Source organism: Centroberyx gerrardi, chromosome 13, assembly GCF_048128805.1.
Source record: "Centroberyx gerrardi isolate f3 chromosome 13, fCenGer3.hap1.cur.20231027, whole genome shotgun sequence".
NCBI classification, from domain to species: domain Eukaryota; kingdom Metazoa; phylum Chordata; class Actinopteri; order Beryciformes; family Berycidae; genus Centroberyx; species Centroberyx gerrardi.
Genome location: NC_136009.1, coordinates 21,220,655 through 21,247,703, shown reverse-complemented (window position 1 = coordinate 21,247,703; position 27,049 = coordinate 21,220,655). Strand labels below are relative to the sequence as shown.

The window sequence follows — 27,049 nt, the reverse complement described above, 5'->3', positions numbered from 1 at the left end:
CTTATAGAGATACAGCTTCATTCTCTCTCTGTATAGGTCACATTGTATTTTTATCTCTCTGCTGTCATCGCTGGTCGGGGCTATAGGTTGCTCAAATCAGATTATGGTACAACTCATTTTAGGCCTGTGAGCATCTGCCCTCAGTCACCATGCTTCAGAGAGCCCCCATAAATTCGCATAGGGGAAAGGAGAGAGATAAGGCTGCTGGAAATTGGAATGTATTTTTTTTACAGGGGCTCTGTACCCATAGTGCTGTAGGCTTTCATACAGTGAGGCGTAGCGTACAGCCTTACAGTTCAAAAAGTCAGTTCATTAAAGGTATGAAAAATATGTAAATGATAAAAGGGTGATAGAACAGTAATATAAAAGGATAGAGTCACAGTAATAATTTATAAGCTAGCACTACCTACCTACCGCATGGTGTATGCCCGCATTTTCCGTCTTTGATATTCCGGTCCTAGGCCCAGTTCTAAGCTCCTTGAAGATGAATGGCATTGCAAAGGCCTTTTTCCCCTCTTTTTTGAAGTTCTCTCATTCCCTCCTTCCCTCTCTCCCTGTCTCATTTCCCTCGTGCTCTCTCCCTCTCTGCTTCTATATCTCTTTCTTTCTCCTTTTGTTGCTATTTTCCCCTCTCCTTCTTCAATTCTAACTCGAGACAGGTATTATGCAGAGGGTAATGGGGTGTAGGAATGGAGGAAAAAATAAGAATAACGCTTGACTGTCATCCTTCCTTGTTAATATATGGAGCAAAACTGAGCGTGTTTCAAAGAAATTCCAGGTACATGGTAAACAGGGCTAAAATTGCAAGGGTAGCTGCTCATTATATGTGGGCAGTAACAGGCTATTCTCTATCTCCTCTGCACCGTTAGGCAGTATTTACTGTACAAGTCCTGCAGGAGAGATTAGATTCCACTGGGTTCCACTGGACTGGGAGCAGAATGGCCCAGCAAGGACCTCTATTCATTAAGCCTTAATTGCTAATTGAGGTCTTTGAATGATTCAGCAATAGCTGCTGCTGTTGGGGCATTAGCTGAGTAATTTATGGCTGCAAGGGAGCAGAGGGGGAAAAAATGGTGAGGGAGAGAAAGCGTTATTAAAAAAAGGACACTGTTCCCCACAAAGCCTTGTTATTACACAACACATCTTAAGTTTACTCTCCAAATTATGAGAAAAGTTTAATGATAGTTGATGTTTCATAGCTGATTTTCTGTATTTCTCTGAGAGTGACTGATTAAGTTCTGATTAAAGTTCATTATGTCATAATGGAATTTGACTCTCCAATCAGTTTCATGTGATTTTAATTTGATATTTTTGATTAAGTACACAATTATTTTATGTTGTTTTTCTGTGAGTTTTGTAAATTGTAATGATGCTGCTTTCTTGGCCAGGTCTGTCTTGAGAAAGAGATTTTAATCTCAATGGAGCCACTGGGTCTTGATCCACCAATTATGCAATCTGATAGTATGTAATCTAGTCCATGTCATTCCTAGCAATTAGGAGATCTACTGTCATTATCCTTGCTGAGAAATATTCCCAATATTAAAAGTTCGTCTGACCACCTTTATTGATTTATTTTTAAGTGAGATTCAAGCTTTTAAGCAGCATTTTATGAGAGATTCTCTAATTTTATGCATGTGTTCTCAGATGTGTGGGCCAAAGAATAAAGAGGGAAATTACCAATACCTGCATTGCAGGGTAGTTTTGAAAATTTAGACTGTATAAAAATGTAATTAGATTTCAGTTCACATTTATTCCATTTTAATGCTTTTGGCTGCCATTCAACAGAATGAGGCAAAAAACCAAAATGGCTTATTATAGACCCATATTTCATTCTCCTATGCAGACATATTTTCGCCAGGGAGGCACTCAAAGTTGAAACTTAGTTCCAGAAATTTCTGTCTCTCCAGCCTGATAAGATGGAAGGTGACATGTGTCGATGTCTCACTGCAGACAGGCTATGAAGACGGCGACAAATCAAACCCAGCCTTATTTCCTCTGATCACGACGGTTGAGGTTAGACGCTTTCAGTTGTAAACTGTCAACTTGCTAAAGATAAAATGCTGCAATGCAACATACTGAGGCAGAGGAGAGTGAGTGTGGCCTGAATGCATCCTTCACATCCCATATGTATTTGTCATATCGGATGAGGAGTTTTCATCTTTTTCCCAGACAGGAGCGTGAGTCAGTGAGGAGATCAGGGAGAGGAAGTGCTAAAATGATTACTTTCTCCAGTTCCTCGCTTCTTTATCTCTGGAGAATTCAGACTCTGAAGCCCCTGACAGTCGGTGTGAAAGGACCAAAGAGGATCCATGAAATACTTACACTTGGAACCTCTGCTACATAGTAAAACGCTGTAGAAGCCCCGAAGAAAAACATAACTGTCAAGCATTTGCCTCGCTATCATGAGAAAGAATCTGTCAGTGAGAACTTTTTAATATTTCAGAGACAAACAAAGTAGTTGCACGTAAGAAAAATACCAGCGATGAGTTGGGTAGCGTTTACAGCTTCACTGATGCATGAAGATGTTATTTAGCATTAATTTCTGGAGCATAAGCATGCATAAGCACCCATCAGTCCTCCTGTTTTGCCTACCGGGCTGCTTTAGATTCAGCGTGTGCGTTTTCTGGCCTGGGACATTTCCACCAGAATTTGCCAGTAGTTATGCCGCACGCCTCTTAAAAGGCTTTGGGGATCTTAGAGACTCATGAATATTGTAAAAGAATCCCCTTTGAAGCCTCTGTTTTTTTTCTATTTGAATACCGTCCCACTGAGCTGGAGCAATAACGTAATACACTTTTTCCTGTGATCTTTTACATAAAAAAAACCCCCAGTAATTGAGAGTAATTGGGAAATAACGCTGAGCAACTCTGCGGTAATAGTCTGAGCTGCTGTATGCGAAGAAAGAGCAATTGAAAGCTTATGAATGGCCTCCATCTATCAGGCCATAGAGCGCCTGTAGTTATTTTTCTGCCACATGCAACAGCTTGTGCATTTATTCTTTCAGTTCAGCGGTTGTTCAGCGACCATTCGATGCTGGCACCTGCTGATATTTTCTGACTCATCTTACAGAGTTTGTAGAAAACTGGAAGACATTAGATGAGCTAATGTCTTGTGTCCATAAGCAACTTCACATCAGGTTCCAAACACCCTTTAGAAGGAGTTTACTCTTCATTTTTGGTCCATAGCTGCTTCATTGAACTGTTTCACTGCTGTTGCTTTCGACTTTATGATACAGCGCCCTTAGGCTTTTAAAAAGGTTCTTTAAATCCTGAAAGAAGGGTTTTGTTTTTTTATCTTTAACACTGAGGGACCAACATGAAGCTGATTAATAACCTGCTGACTACACCTGACCAGTCACTCAAAGAAACAGAGGTAAGGAACAAGTGGAGCTACTGTCAGAGCAGTAACAGAAGGGACTCAACTACGAAACTGAGTATGAATATACATAAGCCGTTCACTCCGAACTCTTTTCTTTTGCTCACTTTTCCAAGTCCCCGACTACCTTGCTCTTTCTAACCACGAGGCCTTTCATTCAAACACTTCCGCCGCTGTTTAATGAGCGGAGGCAGAGTGCTTTCATTTGACACTATATCCCAGTTCAGCATGGGTTGAGGTGAGGGAGCGCTCATTTCCTCCTATTAAACCCACTTAAAATGTGCCCCAGCTTGCTTAATTAACCACCTAATGGCCTCAACTCTGTACACTTGCCTTAGAGAGGCCATTCACCGCACTTCACATCTATCAGTCAGTGCGGCGGGGTTGGCGGAGGGGTGGTGAGGCTGTTCTGCATTCAACGGTAGAGACTGGTGAATGGGATTTAATTGGACTGACTGGTGGGCTTTTAGTCCGCTGCTCAGTTCATGATTGAGTTCAATTCATCAGCTTCAAAAACCAATGATGGCGTCATCATACAATATTTTGGGACTCGCAGCGCTGTCAAAAAAATGCCCCTTGTTCCAATTCTGTGGTCTGCAACAGGAGATTTTTCTATTGTTGTTGTGGAGGAACAGTGCAGGAGAGTTACGATGGATTATGTGTGGGTAGAATCGAAAGATGGAAGTAGAGAAGGGGTAGGATGGGGGAAAATTGTGAGAGGAGTGTGTCAGATCGACTGGAGAGAGTGTAGGTGTATGTGTGTTAGTGTGTGTGTGTGTGTGTGTGTGTGTGTGCCCTCCTCCCCATCTCCACAGTAAAAAAAAGATAGATAGGAAAAAAGATAGGTGTTATTACAGTTATCAGCTATTACAGCCTCATAAGAGCTTCTCCTGAGACAATAATGTGCCTATAATTTGTGGAGCCTGGGTTAAAAATCCTCATTATTAAAGTGCATGCTTCCTGGCTAAAACCACATCACAGACGGGGGAATTCCAGGAAGCAGCAAACCTGCGAAGAGCCTCCTTCATCTCAACTTCGACTGGACGCGCCACGTTCCACACTGTGGATTGCTATGGTGACACTTCCTGATCCCCACAGAGTATACTGTAGCATTACGGGAACAAACAGAGCAGGCTGCAGGGGGAGGGTGAGAGCGCATGAAGGACTGGTGATGTTTAGAGAGGGATCGCTACAGGGCTCATTTCAGATGATTTGTCAGCCTTATGCCTGCAGGCAAATAAGTGGCCGACTGAAGCCTCTACTTTCTGTGGCCGCGCTTTTCTATTTCAAAGTAATGAAGCTGTACAATTTAGAAAGGTACCGTGAAAGCCCAGAACCAATACCTGGAAGCTGCTTAACCAAAATGACATTGCACATGAAGCGGATTCAATTATTACAGCAAATCAGAGGAGGAGAATGTGTGAGCGAAACTCCCTGGGATTTCGGTGTGACATGCTATTTTCAGGTGTGGGAACACTGCTCTCATATATGGTGAGATTTGTCAGATTCACACATCTGAATCCCTGCTGCCCTGTCAGAGTTCCTCTCACCTCCTGCAGACAGGGATCCGTCTCAGGCTCTGTAATAACAGCTCTCTCTCTCTCATTGGACCTCAATTAAGATTAGGCTCGGGGGATTGGGGGTGAGAGTATATAGTATAGGTGAAGATAATGAGATAACTTACTGAATGGGGACATACAGCGAGTAGACTAGAGTTTCATTTCACGATAAAATGGCTCATGAAATGATAGTTTTTAGGTTAACTGTATTAATCAGTATTTATTAATGTAGGCTATGCTTACATGAGTTTACATACATAGTTTTCAAATCACTTATGAACAAAATATGAAAATATGATCCCATAATGCAAACCTTTCTCCAAAATATAAACTTTTCAGCAGATAAGAAAAGCAGACCAACATGCATTTTGAGTTTATCCAATGGGGTTTTAAAGGGTTTTATAAGCCCAAGTATGGTAGAATATGGTAGAGAAAGTGTAATCTCTCAATTAAAGTGAAAACATGACCAACATTGGAGTTGCCAGGTTTCCACATGACAAGATATTTCTACAACAATATATTTCCCATGCAGCTGCTTCCCTCAGCTGAACAAAGTATCTCTAACATAAACTTTCAGCTCTGCCCAGTGTTGGCATCCCACCAGCTCTCAGTGTCTGTAATCTCCACCATCTAACCTTCCTGGCTTCCTGAGCGGTGTGTGCTGTGTCTCCCAGCAGGCAGTGCTGCAGGACTAGGATGACTGGGAAGACCCAGACCAGCAACGTGACCAACAAGAATGACCCGCGCTCCCTCAACTCCCGCGTCTTCATCGGCAACCTCAACACGGCCGTGGTCACCAAGGCCGACATCGAGGCCATCTTCGCCAAGTACGGCAAGATCGCCGGCTGCTCCGTCCACAAGGGCTTCGCCTTCGTCCAGTACGTCAGCGAGAGGAACGCCCGGGCCGCCGTGGCCGGGGAGAACACCAGGGTCATCGCTGGACAGTCACTAGGTAATGCTGACCAGAGGCTGTGCTTACACTCAGAGTTATGCATAATCTCTGGCTCTGACTGTATCCAATGCATATTTGTGTGTGTGTGTGCGTCTTAATTCTTACTTATTGGATGGTGGGTGATGCCATAAATGTGGAAAATAATCAAACCCCTCCATAGTTATATTGTGCAACTGCAAATGAGGCAATACAAGGGCAGATAAACAAAAACACAATGCAGGTGTCTAAGCAAAGGAGTGCAGAAATGGTTCTTTAAAGAACCTCTGAAAGGTTCTTTGTGGAACCTTTCACAGGTTCTATGGCATCACTCCGAAGAACCATTTTCGACACTTTTACTTTTCTGTGTGTGGATGTTACAAGCATGTTTCATCTGCAATGTACACAGTGTTATGTGTGTATGTGTGTGTGAGTGTGTGTGTGCATGCACTCACACCCATATAATAATAATGATAATAATAACAGTCTTTATTTATGTACCAATTTCCAAAACACCATTACAAAACACTTTACAAAGGATAAAAAAAACGCATAAAATCAACCGCAAAAGCAATAAAAACAAGGTAAGAGATATAAAAGCGAGGCAAGAGTCATAAAAGGGGGGTCAAATCCAATAATAGAAGATCATTTCATAAAAGCAAGTCTATAAAAATGAGTTTTTAAGATTCAAAAGATGATACAGATTTAGCAGCCTGAGCTCCTCAGTCAGGTAGTTTCGAAGTCTAGTCCTGATTGCAAAAAAATGATCACCTCTTGTTTTTAATCTATATGGTGGAAACCTGCCCGAGGATCTTAAGCTCACATGGTGTCAAAAGTTCTGTGATATAGCTTGGTGACCCATCCATGCCTTAACTGTGATCAGTAAGATTTTAAAATCAATTCTGAAACTAACACAAACCCGACGTAAAGATGCTAAAATACACAATCAAAACCTTGGAAATGATGCGAGGCAACAGTGGGGACAGATTGGTAGGAAATGAGGCCAGCTTGCACATAAAGATAAGAAAGAGGAGACTTGAGGACGAGGAGAAAAATGGAGAGAACAGCTGAGACAGACGGACAGGCGGTGGAGAAAAGAAAACGATAAGGAGGAAACATCCAGAGCCGGGCTCACACGGGCGTTCAGTGGATCCCTGTAAATCTTCCTTATATTACTTATTGATTAGTTCTCGGCCTCCTCCGTGGAAAATAAAAGTCCTCCACCAGCCCTGCGCTCTCATTAAATATGAATAAGAGTCCTGCAGGGTCACATCTGTAATTCCACCCTGCGTTTGCCCACTTTCATGCATTTTGGGCTGTGAAATTACATATGGCGTTAGTAAAACTGCAAGGTTGAGTGATGTCCGCGGTGCTATGTCGCTGTATAATTAGGTGACTCAAGAACTATTATTGTAGAGCTGCGTGATTGATATTCATACTCTGTACCTTCGCGTGGAACTGTAGTCAAGTGGTGAGCCTGAGCCAGTCTTGAGTGTCAGAAGGGTAAAAATTGTGATCCTGGGAGCCTTTCATTGCGTTGGCTCCTTTTATTCTATTTTGCGTTAGTCATACTCAATCATTTTCAGGAAAATATCTGTAAGGAGGCTTTACAGGTCTATAGCCCAGAGTTGATATAGTGTGTGGTTATAAATGATCGCCATGGACTTAAGTTACAGTATTATTGCTTTGGTGAAAGCTGGCTGCTATGAGGTTTTTCCTTCTTAAGGTGTGCTTACTGAGGAGAAAAATGAATCACATGAATACATAAGGCGGTGCAATAAGTTGCCAAGCCACAGAAATAGCAACATTGAGAACATAAATGTGGCTATTTACACCAACGTCAACCCAAATTCACGTTACCTCTGTCTTTGCTGTGCATCATTGCAGCCACTCAAAGCAGCTTGGGCTCATTGCTGTTTTACTGACAAATACTATTTTCCACCACACAGCTGTATTTCTCAAGAGCCAGGAAGTAGTATTAAGGGCTCCAGAGCATGTCCCAGTGTAACCCTTACTGTCCTCGCACCTTATCTTTTAAACATTAGGCGTATATTTGATTAGGCTCTGGAGTGATATTGCCAGAGGTGCAGACTGCACGAGATGTGAATTCTTGATATTTTTTAAAGACATTCCTGCTTTATTAGATTGTAGACAGTGGAGAGCGACAGGAGAGACGGGTATGTGAAGGTATGATGTGACAGGAAGGTTGCAAGGTCAGATTCAAACCCGCGGCGTCTGGAGTACACAGCGTGCGCCTCGGCCCACTGAGTCACCACACCGTCCCACGCCTGAGTAAATTTAATAGCCGAGAGAGATACTGAAGCGCCAGCGATTGCTTTACTCAATTTAATTCCTTTGGACATGACTGGATTGCCGACACAATGGCTTTAAGTAGCTCATGCAAATAAAAGTGACACTCAATCACACTGGTGGTTGGACTGAGACAGAAGCTACTTAGATCCTGATGAAGATGTCTGCTGATGATGAACAGCAGGGCCGAGGGTTTCATTCCCGTTCGACACAGTCAGCATTTCCCCAGCGCACTCCGCTCTGCTTCTGTTGATAAAATCTGGACATAGATGTATTGGTATTTGGAGGTTCATTTTTTTTAATCAGTGCATGGTGTAATCATATCTGCTTTCCCATCATCTGTGCTTCTTGGCGTGTAACGGCTCGCTCTCTCTGGACTGCTGACTAATAGTCTTTGAGCGCCTCTCTGTGGTCAAACTAGTTACTGCAGTATAGCGTGCTATTGTGTGATCTTGACCCATGGGATTATGCACTGTATAATCTACAAAATGAATCTGTTCCCTAATGAACTCTTGGAAAATTGCTGGTAAGGCTTGAAAAATGCATGGTATCATATTATTGCCAACTTTATTTCTGAGTTGGCAAGATTGAGTCTGAGAAAGTTGTGGTTGGGTAAGGAATATGTATCTTCTATTTTAGTTGATGCTCTTACATAGAGCAATTTACAATGAGTGAGAGGAAAAAGTTAGGTATCTTGCTCAAGGACACATGACTGGGCATATTGATTGTTGTGGGGATCAAACCTGTGACCCTCCGGTTACAGGACTGTCTGTCTAACCAATAGACCACCCTGTCACCCCAATTTGAGATTATGAGACAAAAAAAAACATTTATCGGGGATGTTTTCTTAATTTAAATGGATTGCTTTTGCATTTAAAGTTGCCTTGTTTACCTGCTAATTTGGATAGGCGCTCGCTCTCTCTTTCTCTCTCTCAGGCAGTTTTTTCTGGCTTCACTGATCAGGCATTCATGACTATGGATTTTCCATCTGAATGAACGCTAGATGGTGCTAAGAGAATAACAGAGAGGGCTGTGCCACCGCAACTGGGGCATCTTACACTGTCCTGTATTCATGTGATTCATTTGTATCATCAGTACTAAACCTCACATAGGGACAGCCTGTATCTTGTGCAGCAGATTTTGTGCACATTCATCCATTTATGAATACTGCTTTGTCGTGAATTGTGTCATTTTTAGTGCTTGTCATTAATGTTTATTTAATGGTTCCATACAATTTGGAAACAGCTGACAAGTGGATTCTTTTGGGCTGAAAGATGTGATGATAATGACGATGATGATGATGATGATGATGATGATGATGATGATGATGATGGTAATGAGGATGATGATGGTGAAGAGGAGAAGGAAGAGAAGGAGGAGGAGAATGTGTTTCAGAATGAGTCTGGAATAACAGTTCTTAGTCTCAGTTCTTCTGCCACTCCAATCTTCCAAGCTTCACAGCAATTAAATCTCTCTTTAAGATTTCTCCAAAGACATTGACGAAGGCCTGTGACTGTAGTGAGAGGCCGTGAAGCCGTGAAGCCGTCACACTCAGCCTCAATCTTTCACGAGATTCTAGTTTCTAGCCTTTTCTTGCAGGGAACAAAGAAACCGGGAGACGATTAAGACGTCAGGCTGGGCGAGAGACAGCTGCACCCCCCATGTCAGCGTAATTAGATATTACAATTACAAGGCTTCATCTGCAACAGAGCCTAATTGCTGCAACAGCTGGGGAATCACCAGGCTGTATCCCCCTGGGCGCACTGTGTTTTTTGAATCTGTCTCTAAAGTCTACAGCCCATCCACTTTAAATGGGGTTGAATAAAAGGTTGGAAGATGAGTGGAAGACAATGGCAACAGGAGGCTGATTTGCTATTCCAATGCATATGTGAAAGCCCATTTTCTCTTGACTAGTGAGGTCAAAAGGGATTTTTCTGCAGGTTTAGAGGGGAGAATAAGCAGGATGTATTTTTTGAGCTGATAATTTAATGAGCCTTGAATAGCAAATGGGAGCCATTCCCTTATGGCTCTCCTGTGACATTCTCCTGTTACTGTTTTGTTAATTTGCCACAAATGTGTATTGAATTGAAGCCTACTGTGTGTTTTATGCGTGTGTGTGTGTGTGAGTGTGTGTGTGAGAGAGAGAAAGAGAGAGAGAGAGAAGCTTCTTTTTATGTTGGGGAAGATGAAAGTACTGCATGGCTAGCAGCTAAATTTGTCTTCTCTCTTCGCAATGTAAGGCAAAAATAAGTAGAAATATGTCTTTTATCCTACATGTAGGTACTTCAATGTTTATATATGTGAACTATTTAAGGTATAGCCTAATATGGCAAAATGCATAGAGTTCCTCTTATGAATGTATCTAGCCTATATAAACATACTATACTGTAGGGTACATGATGCATTTGTATACATTTTTTAGTCATGATCTTGTGTTTACTTTTTATGCTTTACTGTTATTGTTGTTACTAGATATTATTAGCCTACCACTCTACCATTACCACAGAGAGAGAGAGAGAGAGAGAGAGACAGAGAGAGAGAGACAGAGAGACAGAGAGAGAGAGAGGGCCCTTATTGGGGGCAAATTGTCTGAAATTGTTGTTCATGAAGGATCATAATCGAGCTTGCTGTACTTAATTGCTTACTACCTAATTTTCAACAGGACCGCGCCACAGGAGCACATGGGGAATTTTAGTTTTAACTTTTGCTCGTGCGTTGGGGTGAGCGGAGCAGCTGAAGCGCGAGCTCCCCCTGGAGCAGTCTAACAAATGGTATGGTCTGAGGTGGCTCGAGCTCGGCTGTGTCTCCTACAGTAGAAGTACACCGGCGCGTCTATTTTTGGGAGAGAATAGGCAGCAAAGTCGCTCGGCCAGCAGGGCATCATCACCCGTCTCTTCTCACTCGTCATGACCATGTACAAAGGCAGGCGCCGCAACCACAGATGTGAGTACGAGACGCCAATCATCTTCCAATATAGTTTAGTTTATCAATAGATTAGGCTGGAGTAAATGTCAGTTTGGAGATGTGCATATGTAGGCCGTCGATCATTCCGAAATTAATCTCCGGGCTAATTGATCTCTTAGACAACTAAATAATTAGAGGTTGGCTAATTAAATGCTCCTGTTGTATCAATTTACTCACTCTGCTAATATTGCGATTGCTTTAATGCAGTTTTCTTTTTTCTTTTTTTTTAACTATATTTATTTGAGCTATCAGAACTTGGCATATTATGTACTTTGATCTGATGATGGTGATCTGCTGATTATAATGTTTCAGTTGACTAAAGCCTGTGTCGATATATTGCACCGGTAAACCTCTGCTTCTTCAGTTTGTTCAGTATGACTTAGCATGGCTTTAAATGTGAATTTGAAGTTCCTAAGTAAGGAAGGATAATTTTTTTATTGGAATGTGTATTAGCTTTCATTACTCATGCAAAATGGAGTATGGGCACTGTAAATAATATTTAATAGGCCTAAGCTAAACTGATAATAAACCACTGACGTACATGCTATCTGCTGCCCATTCAGATAATTAGAGATGGAACCACTGAAGTGAAGAAATGTTCGGAAAATTCTGATTTTATTTTTTCTCAGCCAGGAATGACCTGACAACTATTAGCAGACATGGGTTTTGTAAACCAAATGTCTATTAGTTGTTCTGCCTAAAGGCCTTATCAGTTATCATATTAATCTAGTTGGTGGTGAGAGAAGTGGTCTTGTCACTGGAAGGTTGCCTGTTCAAATCCTTTGAGTGGGAAAGTCTGCATGTGTAAAGTTGATGACCAACAACCTCCCATCCCTTAGCAACGACTGCTGAGGTGCCTCTGAGCAAGGCCTTTCACCTCTGACTGCTTTAGTGGAGCTGCTTAGCGGCCGACTGTAGAAGACTGTGGTTGTACTGCGCAGCTTCCAGCTGTGAATGTTTGTAACTTTGTGCACATGAAGCAGAGCGTGCATTTTGCATGCTCAGCAAACCTGTGAATAAATGAAGAATTTCTCATATTAATGATTCAATCATATTAATAAATATCTATTTTGATTCATTAGATTCTTTAATACAATAAAATATTTATTTACCCAGAGAGGGTTTGCTTAGCATGCACAGTCTTTTTATTTATTTATATGTAAGTGATGTGGGACTTCTGCGATGGTTTCCACTCTAAGTATAAACACTGGATGTTGCCACAACCAAGAGAGATCAAAGTTTGGGAGCAGATGTTTAAGTGGGTTCAGCAGGAGGCAGCTGTCTGCTTGTTTGCCAGCTGGTAGCGCAGAGTAACAAGCATGTGGCGGAGCGGAAGTGATGGACCAGCTCTAGGGGTTCGACTGTTGCAAAGCGTTGCGCTTAACAGTCACACAGTTACATCATGAAAAGACCCCAGAACGGAAAGGGAGAAAATACATACACAGTTCAGGAGAGATGAAAGACTAAATCATCTGTACCTCGGGCTGCGGCAATATGCTCATTATGATTTAATGCAAACATCAAACAACGCCTACCAACGTTGGGATGTACCACAGAAAGATCAAACTTGTACCTACTGCTGGGCCTGTGGCTTTGTGTTGTGATTGCATGATGTTTGGCCAACTAAGTGTGTTGCCCAGCTAATTGTGGTTGTGTTTTTAACGCAATATATTGAGCACAGCCAGCCAGAAATCTGAGCAATCTCACATCAGGTTCCCCTTAATGGACCATAGCTCAGCAAGTCTAATAAAATAGTTTTATTAGATGCTCATGAGCTGAGGGATGGGCTGCCAAATTTATGCGCTGCCAAGTAACCATTTTCCTTAAAAGGGCGAAAGAGCAAAGTACAAGGAATTCATTAAGGAAAGACAGGCTGTTGAGCAATTAATCCATGTCCCGCTTCCGACCATAACAAAAACTATTAAAGCCTCAAGGTTCCCTGTCCTGATTGGAATAGGTTAGGGTGTAATAATGCGTTGTAGATCAGGGCGTGTTGCTGGGAGAGAGCTGAGGGAGTCGGGTAGCATGAATAGACTTCAGCGACTGGCATCTCGAAGCTGACAGGTTGACAGCTTGTTCCCGTGTGTGAACCAGAGGTCATCACACGCACGTGCACACACACATACACACACAGACACAGACACACACACTCATGCATACATACGGGCACACACACACACACACACACACACACACACAGTGCCTGCTCCCTCGACCCGTCACTCACCCTGCCCTGCTTGAGGAAACGCGCTCTCAGGTGTAATAAAACGAGGAAGCGGCTCGTGCCCTTGAGCAGAGATCAGAGATTATTCTCGTCGTCCTGAATATGCAACCGCTGTCACGCCGGATGTCTCTCATGCGCACATTTGTATTCACACAGGTACCCAGATAATCTCTTATTCAAATACTGCTCACCTGCTCCAGAATGTGTGTAACGGCAGAGTTGGAGCTTATTACGTTGAAGCATTGGTTCAGGGAGCTAATGCATTCTCCTCAGTTCTCAGGCTGTATTACCGAGTCACTTACCCCTTCTGTTGTAATTGCACAGAGAACACTAGTTTGCACATGGACAGCCACTTACGTCACGACTATTCCCATTACACATCTCCTAAGAGCCGTAGATCAAGGAAGTCAGTATAAAAGCCCCAGCAGCTTTGTTCAAAAGCACTGTTCCCTGTTGATGCGGATGAGGGAACTGAGTCAAGAGGAAAATTGCTAACGCACTAATTCTGCCAGTGGTTTACTAAATAGAAGCGGCACAAGGGCTACATACCTATTTAGCTGCCTTTCCCTTTTTAAGCCAAGCTCATCCCAATGGGCCAGTGCGAGTGTGTGTGTGTGTGTGTGTGTGTGTGTGTGTGTGCACCCTGACTCTCATTGTCTGATGCTTACTTGACATTATAATGACTCGTCCACACCTCCAGAGACAAAGAGCTCAAGGGCACGCTGAGGGGTCTATGTCTAGCTAAAACACGCACACACACGCACACACACACACACACACACATAATTTAGCGCAGTCTCATTAATATGAATGAACCCAAACGTAGACAGAGGGCCCCGAGGTGGCGATGATTGTGTTCTTGAAGCATCCAGTGTGGTCGGTTGGATAAAACTGTTATTGAACTCAACCACATCCTTGCCGTGGGAGACGCTCCATTAAAATGAGGTCTTGTATGTAAAGCCCATGATTGATGCTTTCATCACGCAAACAGATGAGGGGAGACAGTGTGTGCGAAACATCACTTTGACCTGAGAGAGTGTGACTTAGAAGACTATAAAAGAACGAGGCAGACAAAAGTGTGCCTCTGAATTTATTTTAAACTGTTTATCCAGGGAGTGTTTGCTGCTTTTTTCAGCAATGACCTGCTTCATTTCCACACAGTCACATATACTCACACTATGGAGCTGTCCAGAGAAAACACAGTCGTCTACTGTTGGCCACTGAGCAGTCATTAGGTGCCTTGCTCAAGGGCACTTTGACAGCAATTTTTGATGGTGACTAGGCCTCATAGTACGATAATCGTAGTCAAAATTATCTCGATATATAATATTATCCCGATAATTATTAATAAGATGAAAACCTTAAAAACAGTGCTGTAATGTGCTTAAATTACTTAAAAAACGATTTTATCATATCAGTCACAAGACATTTCTCTTTTTAAACACATTTTAATGTAAGACTGTAGAACATACGTAAAATATTTATGTAAAATATTGACTTTTTGCGTTTGTTATCAAGCCTCCCAACAAGTCGCAGGTTATCACGGTGGACACAGTAATAAAAATTAGGCAGTGTCATTACCGTTATTGTTTTTTACCGTGATATATAGTAACACCGGTTATTGTCCCATCCCCAGTGACACATTCACTTTCTCTGCCCAGATTCTCCCAGCTGGTAATAGTCTAACAGGAATTAATCAAGAGAATTGATCTGATCTGGTTTGATCTGGTTTCTGTCTTTTTTTTTTTTTACCCCTTGTGAACTTGTGCTGCAGCCAACTTGAGCATAATGGCTTCAGTCTAAAGTAAGTTTTTATGTTCCCTCTCAATGCGGCACAACATACAGTTTACAGTATCAATCAAGTACTAAGTGGCTATTGCTTAGCAACACAGCCTCTATCTCCTCTATCTACTCTATCTCCAGCCTCTACTTTTTATGGACACACACACACACACACACACACACACACACATATACACACACACACCATTTTTGTATATGATTAGTATAATGACTGTAATTAATCAGTGGCACAGTGTATCCCTGTCGGGGGGGGGGGTTGGGGTGGCGGTGTTCATTTAGAGTGCTTTTTAGTGCTCCACTCTCTCATTAGTGACCTAAGCAGGGGACCAGAAGAGAGCGTACTTTACAATGTGAACCATTCCTCACGTCTTCCTGGAGCCTAATGATACAGCTGTCCCTGTGCACCTGAGAGCCACCGATACATCCTGATCCATTAGTCCATTAGGAGAGATAGGGAAAAGGAGGGAGAGGAAGAGAGAGAGAGGAAGAGAAAGTCTGGCGCGCCAAACATAGCACCATGGCTAATGGTTAATCTGGAAACAATGTGGTCAAGGTACAGACACAGGCGGAACTGCTGGACTGGTGTGTGTGTGTGTGTGAGAGTGTGTGTGTGCATGTGTGAGAGAGAGAAAGAAGAAAAATGTGACAGAGAATAAAAGAGAGAGAGAAAGGAAAACAGACATTTTGTCTAGTCTGGCTTTTTCCGGCATTCTTTAATTCATAAGCACGGCGCATTAACGTTGCAGCTCGGGATTTCATTATCATCTCGCCTAGCACAAAAAAAAAAAAAAAAAAAAAAAATTGCTGTTATGTCTGTATCATCCTCTGCTGTGAAGAGACTGTAATGCTTTTGGCGAAATATTTGGTGACATTTGCTGGTGCATGATCCCCAAGGCCGATGCTTTATCTGAGCAACTTTTTGAAGCTGTCAGGGGTGACTCATCCATTAGACAGGGATCTCTTGTGCTTTGTTGGTGTGTGTGTGTGTGTGTGTGTGTGTGTGTGTGTTGGGGGGGGGGGGGGGGGTTATTTGTGTATTTGTGTATGACCTTGAGCAGCACTCAGGGCTGATTGAGCTGAGTTTGAGCAGAAGCAGAGACGACAGGCCGACAGAGTAAAATGCAGCGATACCATCTCAGTTTAGCGCATTAGGGCTCTTGGCAGGTAGAAGGGGCTGTCACTCATAACAAGAACCATGAGGTGTGTACAGATACGGATGAGTCAGGGCAGCCAGCCAATGGGTTTGTAGGAATATGATTTTTTCTTTTGTTTGTCTTTTTTACGGAGTCTACAAAATATTAAGAACACTTTCCGAAAATTGAGTTGTAGTCCCTTTTTTTTTTTGCACAATCCGTGTCTCAGTTGTCTCAAGGCTTAAAAGCCCCTTTCAGCCTTTTTCCTCTCTTTCATCTGCATCTCTCTTTCATGACTGAAATGGACTGAAGTGAAATCAATAATGGAAATCAGTCATTTCAGCCTGAATTCACCTGGTTAGTGTATCACATAAAAACTTAGAAGGCACCTGGGGAGCGCAAACCTCCACCAGTGCTGAACAATTATCCAACTTGCTGTTACACCCAAAGATGTCATTCCTCCATCACTTAAGTTTTAACTTAATTGGTTTCTTGACCCTGTAAACATTCCCATAAGATTTGGAATAATGGTGGAAAACCCAGATCACCACCAAAAATCTCATCAATTGTTCCTTGGCCCAATGCCCCAATCTGTCTACCAAATTTCATGAAAATCCGTTCAGAAGTTTTTCAGATATCCTGCTGACAGACAGACAGACAAACTAACAGCGACAAAAGCAAAACCTCCTTGGCGGAGATAATGAAGTGTTCCTACAGTTTCTTGGAATTGCTTTGGCCCAGTTTCAATGTGCAAAACTCTCAAGGCAAAGAGGCAAAATCTTACCTGAAAATCTAAAATGCTGTGCTTAGATACAACAATACAAAATGTGCTCAACTCTAAATCACAACCTCACCTGTCAGAATACACCCTCCATATATAAGTACAATGTTTCACAAGCTTATTACTACACATGCAGATCACTAAATCAACTCAACATGCATTTTAAGTCATGTTAAGATACTGTATGAAAACCTATATGACTTTCTAAAATAGTAGCAGCATTTTTAGTTACTATTCCTATGTTTATTTTGGTTTATTTGATCACTGTTACTGTATAACAGTGTAATGTATTGAGTTTCTGTATTGTGTGCACCTTAGAGTATTGTGCTGCTATAGAAATTCGTTTGTTACATGTACAGTACACATTTTGAGTCTCTTGCATGTTACAGCATTACTGTATTTGTTAATCTTCAGGGATTACAGTAAATTTCAGTATAGTACTGTAATCAAAAATACCTAATGCTTTTCTGTCTTGGATAAAAACAATTTCTACAGTAAGGTTAGTGCAGAAAGGAGAATGTACAGTAAATTGATACTACAAGGTACTATCACAATGCGTTTCATCTCATTTTGCATGTTTTTGTATTTTAGACGCATGCAGTCTTAATTTTTGTGTCTTTCTTGCATCATGATGGAAACCATTTTCATGTTTTTTCTTGTACAATATGTATTTTGATATTACAAGGAATGCCTACTGTACATAATTTCAGATACTTCAAAACAGTGGACGTTGACAACCTCATTACTATTTGGATAATCTAAATATTAAGAAATTACCATTGCATACTCTGTTTTGATGAGAATTACTTTTTGACAGCGTAATTTGATAATGACCATTTTATTTTAAAATGCATTAATGACTAAAATTCAACAAGGGACAAGTCCATTGTTCTCATGCTAGGATTAACCTTTTGTACCTCATTTGACATGCCTGCTTTTATTTTACATGCTGTATGTGATTTTGAGCCCAAAATTAGGAGTATATAATTTTGCATTAAGAGTGTTAGGCTTTGAAACTGTTGTGAAAACTGAGTCAAAGCAAAAACTTTTGGGCACACTGTATATCGTTTTTTTGTCTGTTACATTAGTATCCACGGAAATTTGAGTGAGTCGGTGAACAATGCTATTCTAATTATAATTCTTCCTCTCTTTGCATTGTTTGTAAGGCGCCTAACTCACCATCAAAACACTGACTCTGAATCTGCAGAGGGCTTGTTGCAAAGATTGTGCCTTGTGTTAAGGGATGCTGGAAAACCTTCCCACATGAAATCCATTTCTCTGAAAAGGAGAGATGCCAGTCATGTCACTGAGCTTGCCCAAGAGGTGAAATGTGGAAGACAGAGAGAATGAAGCCCGTGTGATGTGTCGGTGTCTGGGAGGTGATTTAGGGGAATCAGCCTTCTAACGTTTGTCAGCTCTCTAATCTCACCTTGCGCTCATGTTTCCTCTCAAAAGAAAATCCGCTAATTAGTGGTGTGTCCCTTGTCTCCCTTAGTTTGACTTGGAAAAGTGAAAGTTGCTTTGTGCGGTTTTATCTGTCGCCGTCGAGTAAAAACCTCATAACTGATTTTCAACTTTAATTTGGGTTGAGAAAATTCTCCGACCTGCTGGGCTGATGAAACCCTTTCAAAACCAATTGGGTGAACTCAAAAGTGCATGGTGGCCAAGCTAAAAACAAGGCTGAAAAGATGAAAGGTTGGAGATACAAAGTTTTCACCTGACAGTATGTGTGTGTTTGTGTGTGTATGTGTGTTATATGTGTGTATGTTCAAGTCAACCCAATTTTCTTTGGAAACTGTTGTGGACAGTTTCATAACGTCTCAACTTTTATTTTGGAGCTATACTTACACGGGTTTTCATCGTTGGTGCAGGCTGTCTTAACAACTATTCACTGTCAACATGTTTGCTCTGTATGTGTTTGTATGTTTCCTCTTTCATTTTGTTGTAAGTTTTATAAGCCACAGCCGTATCATACCATGCTTACAAATGGCATTTTGTTTTGCAGACATCAACATGGCAGGAGAGCCCAAACCCTACAGGCCCAAGGTGGGCTCCAAGAGGCCTCTCTCCTCTCTCTACAGGTCGGTGTGCGAAAAGCACATCTCTTCTTGTACTGTATCGGCCTGATATTACTTTGCTGACCTACTTTTCCTCGCTATACTTACCTTCTGGTGGCTGCATTTACATAAACATCTGCTAAAGATACTCACTGGCAGACTGAGTACTTGTGGAGGAACAGCGAACTCCCTGCCGACGCTATCAGATCCTCTTCTTGTCTGTTAGTGTTGCAGATTCATTCATTCTTGCCATTTTAGTCGGTTGTGACATGGCTGACATCATGACAGGGTAACAAAAATAAAAAACAAAAAAAAAAAATAGAGTTGTTTAGATAGTACAGAAAACGCTATTTAGAGGTTGTTTGGTTTGGATGTGAATCTGGAGTACTGTATGAGGATGTATACTAGCATATTATTTTTTCCACTTAGCCCTGTCTCTCCTTGTCTCTCAGTGTCTCCTGGTTCTGTATAGCCCCAGTGGTAAACCCTCGTAGAAAATGGTGGTAAAGAGTTTGTTTCCTACCTGGGCCACCCACGCTAAAAATGTGTGCATACATTTTAACACTAACAATCTTCAGCTGTCCATCAAATGTACTGACTTAATGTACATAAACATCATAAAAAAAAAACCAGCAATAAACTGGTCCTTTTTTTTTGTCTTCACAGCGGCTATGAGTTTGACTATGACTACTACAGGGATGATTTCTACAGCAGGTATGCAGAAAAGATTATCTGGTGTGAGTGGTAAATAATGGCATAGACAGCCTGTACTTTCTATCCCTTTCTTACTTTGCATATTGTTTTTCAAGTCCCACTCTCCTGATATTTTGCCCTTCAGTATACCCCCCCCCCTTCTCCCCCTTTCCAAGACAGCTACTTACATAAAGACGAGTTTTGAGCGGAATAGCCCCATTTCCATCTGAGGCAAAGTAACTGCATTATCATAGGCGTAATGAATGTCATATTGGGGAGGTTTTTATTCCTCTCCATTGGGCTTACTAATGATGCTTTTATCCGCATAGGCGAGTACTGAATGTCAGATAGTCCCCCGGCTGGTCATTTACGCCGGCGAGGCAGAGAATGTGTCTTCCCTCTGACATTTTCATTGGTTTGTTTACTTCCTCTACTTTGTATTATCCCTGAAAGTCGGATCCTTCAGCTTTGAGTCATTATTACCATTATGGCAATTTGGTATGTCTTAGGCAATGGGGAGCAGAATTTGATTGAGTGACCACGGCGTTGTTCAATATGTACCACTGTTGTTCAGACATCTTTTGCAGCGTGTCTATTGGGTGCTTCGTAAGCGCTTGTTGTTGCTCGAGTGATGAACAACAACGAGGGACTGCAGGAGCGATTACTGAAAAAGCACTAACTTGACGACATGCACTTTGTTGTTCAGTGCCAATAATAAAGCCAGTGATAACTCTCCCTCCCCCCTGGAAAAAGATGTATTGCTTACTGGAATACCTTGGTAACATATTTCTAAGATTTCTCCAACTCTGCTTCTCATGTCTCTTCAGACTCTTTGAGTACCACGGTCGCGTCGTTCCCCCGACTCGGGCTGTGATCCCGATCAAACGCTCGCGGCTAGTTGTCCCGTCCACACGCAGAGCCAAATCCTCCTTTCCGGTCAGGACCTGCTCTTCCTCTTCCTCCTGCTCCTCTTCCTCCCCTCGAGCGCTCAATGCCGGCTCTTCTGTCACAGGCCCTAAACGTATGTTTCTCTTTCTCTCTTTGCCTCCTTCTGTTCTTCTGTTCCACTCTTTCCTGTGTTCCTTCACTCTCATTGTTCAGATGTGCTGTGCTCACTGCTGCTAATCCATATGCTACATATGCTTACTACAAGACAATGCTGGGTCCCCTAAACTTTGGTTTCCATCCCCCCCCCCATGCCCTTTCATTGACCATGCCTCACCCACATTCATGAAGATGAACTTGGCAATTAAGTAGGGATGGGGCGATATGCATATCTCACCATATGATTCAATACACGATATGGGCTTCACGATTCAATACAGCCATGATACAATGCAATAAATAAAAGTTCAATGGCAACAAAGTCTGACTGTGCAGAATTATGTTTATTTCTGTGACACAAATCTTTCTAGCAATGACATTAGCTTGCTAGAGTGTAAACAACAATTTAAAAATGTCATTACAAAGTGCAAATAAAAAAAAATTGATGGAGAGGCTATGAAATTGTGATGGACAAGCCGGGTCATTTGTGATTACTGTAGCAAAATAAAATACTGCTAATATCACAATTCATTTTTCTGCCCCACGATACTTCTTGTCACTTTTTTGTATTGCGATATATTGAATTTTGATATATCGTCCCATCCCTACAATTAAGACATGTAGTGCAGTAGCTCTTGCTTGGTTCATTCTTTGTGACAAAGAAACCATAGACACAGCCACTGTAGCAACATATCCAACATAATATGTGTATAACTGGTTTCCATGGCAAATATCACATTAATTATGCTTTTTAACTTTATTTATGAATGTGTGCTCGCAGTCAAGACAGACCAGCTCCTAACAATCAAAAAGGAGCTGTCACAGATCAAGACTAAGATCGACTCTCTACTGGGAAGGCTGGAGAAGATTGAGAGGCAACATCGTTCTGATGCCGGTACGATATGAAGGAGGGGAGGGGAGGGGAGGGGGAAGAGAAGCTGTCTGTTGGAAGATATGCATATATACATGAGAGATAGAGAGAGAGAGAGAGAGAGAATTGAAATGAGAAATGCACGCAGGGTTTCAGGAGAGCTGAGGGCAAAGTGATACAGAAAATATCAAGGATTTGTATGGTGGCTTGTCTGACAGAGAGATTGCTCTATTAGCAACAATAAGATATCCAGTGAATAAATCTATTATGTTCTGTGGAATATTGAATATTGAGGTCGCTCTGTTCTGAAGTTAACCACCAATCTCTCTCTCTCTCTCTCTCTTTCTTCCCCTCTCTCCCCTCCCCATCTCTCCCTCTTTTTCCCCAGAGATGCAGAGGAAACAGGAGGAGGCGTATGAGTGTATCCATGGTGATGCGGCAGGCCACTCTGGTGAGGAGGAAGGGGAGGGGGCGGCCGAGGTGGAGGCGGGGGAGATGACGGACGGCGGCGAAGACGACTTTGAAGATGAAGGCGCCGGCGACATGGTGAGCAGGCCAAGATATTTAGAGTTTACAGGCACCAGGCTGAGTAGGGTCACTGGGTTCTGAGTGCATGCTGGGATTATGTATTCAGAGGGGGCCACTGTGTGTGTGTGTGTGTGTGTGTGTGTGTCTCTGTGTGTGTATCCATATGTATGTCCCCCTCCTGCATTTGTAGTCTAGATGCTCTTTTTGAATTTCATAAAAGCTGCCAAACGCATTGTATTTTTACATTGTTAGTCTATCAGGACTAAACATTGATTATTGCATTATTTTTGAGCTGTCAATATCTCTGGATCGTCAACACAATGCTAAATTACTAATTCTTGATGTTTTGCCATTTCTACTTAATGGTGACAGCCAGGTATGTGACATTTTAAACAAACTAAGAAGTTAGCAGAATCACAAAATTATTATTTGGAGAGTTTACCCCGCTGGTGCCTAGCAACACATCTGAGTGTATCTATACAAGGAAGTGATGGCTATGATCTATTTTTTCCCTTGTCATTGCAGATAGAGAACCACATATCGGATATAGACAACTGAGCAAGGTCAGTATTTAATTTTCTGCTTGAAAGGGTATGAACTAAAATAGTATTTTGCACAAGGTATTCACTGATTTATACAGGAACAAACAACCCATTGCACAATATACTCGGCATTTGATTTGGTGAATAGGAATATAGTGGAATATGAAAAATAATTCCACAATATGCCCGGCTGTGTCCAGCAATTTTATAGTCTTAACAGGAACTTCTGAGGCTTTCTGAGGCTTATTTTTCCACTTTCAAGTAGAGTGAGAGAGTGAGAAACACCTATCATTATCTTCCAGTTTAATCCTCCACACTGTTCTTCTAAATGGCCTGTCATTCTCTCCATCTCTGAGCGTAAGGAAAGGCAGCTTCTCGGCAGTTATCGCTGATGACTGTCTGAACAGCCACAGAGATAGGACTCTGTCTCATCCACACTTTCCATCAAACGACATTTAAATGTCCCCTGATTTTCCCCGTATGAACAAATAGCTATGAGATTGAATTTGCCTCTTGGCTGACATTTCCTCCCTGCTGTCCTCAAGTGCCCGATAACAGAAATATTTTTTGGCTGTGCCGAACACGATAGATCATGAAGATGATGGCAGTAATGAACTGTTTGTCCTAGGGTGGATAAACACTATATTATAGTTTTTGCAGGTAATATCGTGAGCATGTGAATTCTTGCAGATACAGCACCTGGAACTGATCAAGTGCATTTTCTATAGAACATTTTAGCCAAATTGTCTATATAGGGATACTGTGAGAAATGTCTGATAAACATAATGGAGAATTTTCACCGCAGTCTCTTTGTTGTTTCATCTCTTTTTCAAGTTGGGAAAAGGAAGCCCACATGAAGTCGGGAGAACAGATACCAGCAAACTCTTCTTGATGAGGAAGGTGCATTTGAAATCAAAGGAAAAACAATGAGGGGAAAGACTGACGGCAGAGAGGAAGACTTTTTTGAACTTGTTTGTGCTTGTTTGCCTCATTAGAACATGACACTACCGATGTGTGCTCCATCAAAACGCTGGTTATCAATATTCTCGCAAAATCAATTGCAAATAGCAATCAATTTTTTCCTTCAAATTGTTTGCCTTTCTTAAAAATAAGGACGATCTATTGTGTGCTTAATATATTATGGTCTGTATTGTGCATAAAAGATACAGTTATATGAGCAATCAGATGAACCATGAGACGCCCTCTGTTCTGCCCCAAATGTATGTTTGTTCTGTTTCTGTATTTTGAAAACTGTGGTGAGCCAGGATGCTGGCAGAGAGCTAAATATGAATGTAAGAGTAACACATTTCTTTGACACTTGACTATTATGTGATTTGCTTTGTTCGTACATTTTGCTGGAATGTATATAATTCATTCACAGGCGGTTTCCACAATGTCTCCATGTTGTATGCACATCATGTTTGTCATTTGTTATTCATGACGGTTACAAGAAAGATGCATTTTAAATTCTGTTTATGGTTATCAAATGTAAAAGAAGACTATTTTTATGACCAGCATGTTAAAAATGTGGCTATTATGTATCATTTGTATTCGTTGCATCTGTTATACAGCTATGGATGAAATCACCAACTGTTTTTGGAATAAATCAGTTCCTCCCAAAAAAAAAGGTTGTTGAAAATATGGCATCCCATAGCCTGTGTATATTGTATCTTTCATTTTTCACAGATGACTGAGAAAACCATACACACTTTCTTTGTGGGTCCGCCGTTCAACACAAAGACCTTATTTTCACTTAAGGCTTGAAAACCAATTTCACTGCAGCGGTTATGGAACAACCTTTTTATTAACCTCATTTGGCATCAGAAGTAGCACAGCAACTAAAGTTAACTGTTGATGCAACTTCTGTATACTTTATTCCTAACCGTAAACTTTAAAACATTTTGAAAACAAATGGGAACCGCAGGGTGAAAATGAAGCCGCAGAATGGCGCTGAATGTATTAATTCTCCACTCAGGTTTGATTACAGCAATCCTATACAGCCATCCTATGCTCTAATGCAGGGTATGAATATGTATCTATCCTCCTTTTTTTCATACAATGCCCTTGAAAACTACAGCAGTTTCTGTGGCCTGCAGAGATAAGCGGCGGCGCGGCGGCAACAGATGGCGTTTCTAATTCACTCACTTCATTAGCACCAGATCATCATTTCCACAGGTTAAGGAGGGCCACTGGCTGGGTTGCAGGTATAATTGGTTCTATCAGTCCTGGCTAGCTGCCAGTAACTACTATGATCAGTCATGCAGCTCCTCTAATATGGACAATGTTCAGTGTGTGATGAACTGAATCAATCACCGGCCTGTAGCTGCTGGAGAAATTATGAGTGTAATAGGGGTCAGGATCTTTATAATACATCTGTGATTAGCCAGAGCCGAGGAAGGATGCACATCCTGCACCCAGCATTGTTTCATATAAGTCAAAGATAGATCTGATGAAAGTAGTTTTATGACTTAGATCTTATGGGAAGCAAGCATTTAAATATTTAATTCATCGCTCCATGAATAATTAGATAGTCACAAAGACCGTCTGCCTTCTATCATATCTAAACTCTTCATCTTCCATGGTGAAAGTGGGGACGCTGTTGGACACGGACACTGTTGGCAGCACCCCACATATTACTTTCCCCTGCATTTCCGTGGTTTCAATTTGCCATGCACACGCTCATGCTAAAGTGTTTAAAGGCATGCATGTAGTTTGAGAAACATCACAGGTTTCGTTTCTGCAGTTGAAGCTCCACATGGCAGTGATCAAAACTATGCAGTTGTGTCCAAGTGGCCATAATAATTCCTCATTCCGCACTCTTTTTAAAAATAAATCTTTGATCCAGACTCGGAGAATGGCCACTTCAAGTAGGTCCAATGCCCAAGTACTACATAAACACTAAATGATTCAGAGAGAGAGAGAGAGAGTGTGTGTGTGTGTGTGTGTTGAGGAGGGGTTACCACCAGTAGAGATATATGTAACTTCTACAACATAAAGTCAATATAAAGTCAAATGCATGGCATCAACAAGGACATTACAATCAATTTCATGTGAAAATATTTAATGAGTTTGAGAGATCTGAGTGAACAATCCCTCTGGATCTTGGGGGATTTATTAAGGATTGTGTTGGCAGTTAGAAATAGCTGAAAACATTATTGTAATTGGGTTTTGTTCTTCCTCACCAACACAAAGGACCAGAGTAAGAAAATAGAGGCAATTAATAATTTAAAAAAACAGAAAAGGATTTTATGGTACTGTAAGGAATGTTGTTTCAGAATAACTATCTGTGATCTCTATTATACACCAGAACTTATGTGTTTTTGGGTGGAAATAAAAAACTTCTTGTGCTTCATCTGAGAGTTTCTGCATTTAATACATTTTCCGATTATGAAATTAAGCAAAATTCAGTCCAGATTCAGAGGGAAGCAGCTGGTCCAGTATATAATGGTGTGAAAAACTGGAATCTTGGGTTTAAACCAGTATGTGCTTTAGTTTGAAGATGTTTTTTTTCCCCCTTTCTGCTCAGCTTCAAAAGAATCGATGTGAGTGATACAAGGTCAGGATAATAACTGACTGTTTGAATGGCTGTGCTTTGAGGATTGCAGGTCAGACAGAGGGTGTGATGGATCATCACCCCAGTGCTCTCTCTCACACACACACAAACACACACACACACACACACACACACACACACACACACACACACACACACACACACACAAGTGATGAGCCACATTTGACACCACAGAGCTGGTGTGAGAGATAGCTACAGGTAACAAGTGGTCCTGGCATCCTGTGGTGAGACCTTTCGATTCAAAACCCCCATGATGCAGCAGCCTGGAGACGGGGAGCCACTTTAATATCTCGACAGCAAAGGAATAGGCTAGATCAACTCTGAGGTAAACTCTCTCTTTGAGTCTTTTTGAATCTTTTTCTCTTAGTATCAAACTTAATACAGGAAATGCACAAAATGGAAAGTCCTCTTGTTGAATTAGGCCTAGGTAGTGTAACGACAAGTACTGTACTTCTACTCAAACTTCAGTAAAAGTATCCTAATCTGTTACTTCTGACCCAAAGGCGGTGAAATCTTTCAGGACACATAACTGTATTTCACAGCATTAATGCTAGACTATGATATCATAAATCGTGTAGCTCTAATTTGTCATTTTATACAGTTTAATAAATAAATTAAGTAAAAAAAAATCTCTAGTGACCTAACATGAGCCTGGATGTCCTC

At 41.5% G+C, this 27,049-nt stretch overlaps 1 protein-coding gene across 1 annotated transcript; it reads left to right on the top strand.

Moving 5' to 3' along the window:
- The first annotated feature begins 5,630 nt into the window (after positions 1–5,630).
- ralyla (RALY RNA binding protein like a) lies at positions 5,631–22,828 on the top strand. Its single transcript, XM_071909168.2, has 7 exons — positions 5,631–5,886; positions 19,083–19,158; positions 19,801–19,848; positions 20,655–20,848; positions 21,653–21,766; positions 22,131–22,288; positions 22,796–22,828. Exons 1-7 carry the CDS (start codon positions 5,631–5,633, stop codon positions 22,826–22,828), a joined length of 879 nt encoding a protein of 292 aa, XP_071765269.2.
- The last annotated feature ends 4,221 nt before the right edge of the window (positions 22,829–27,049 follow it).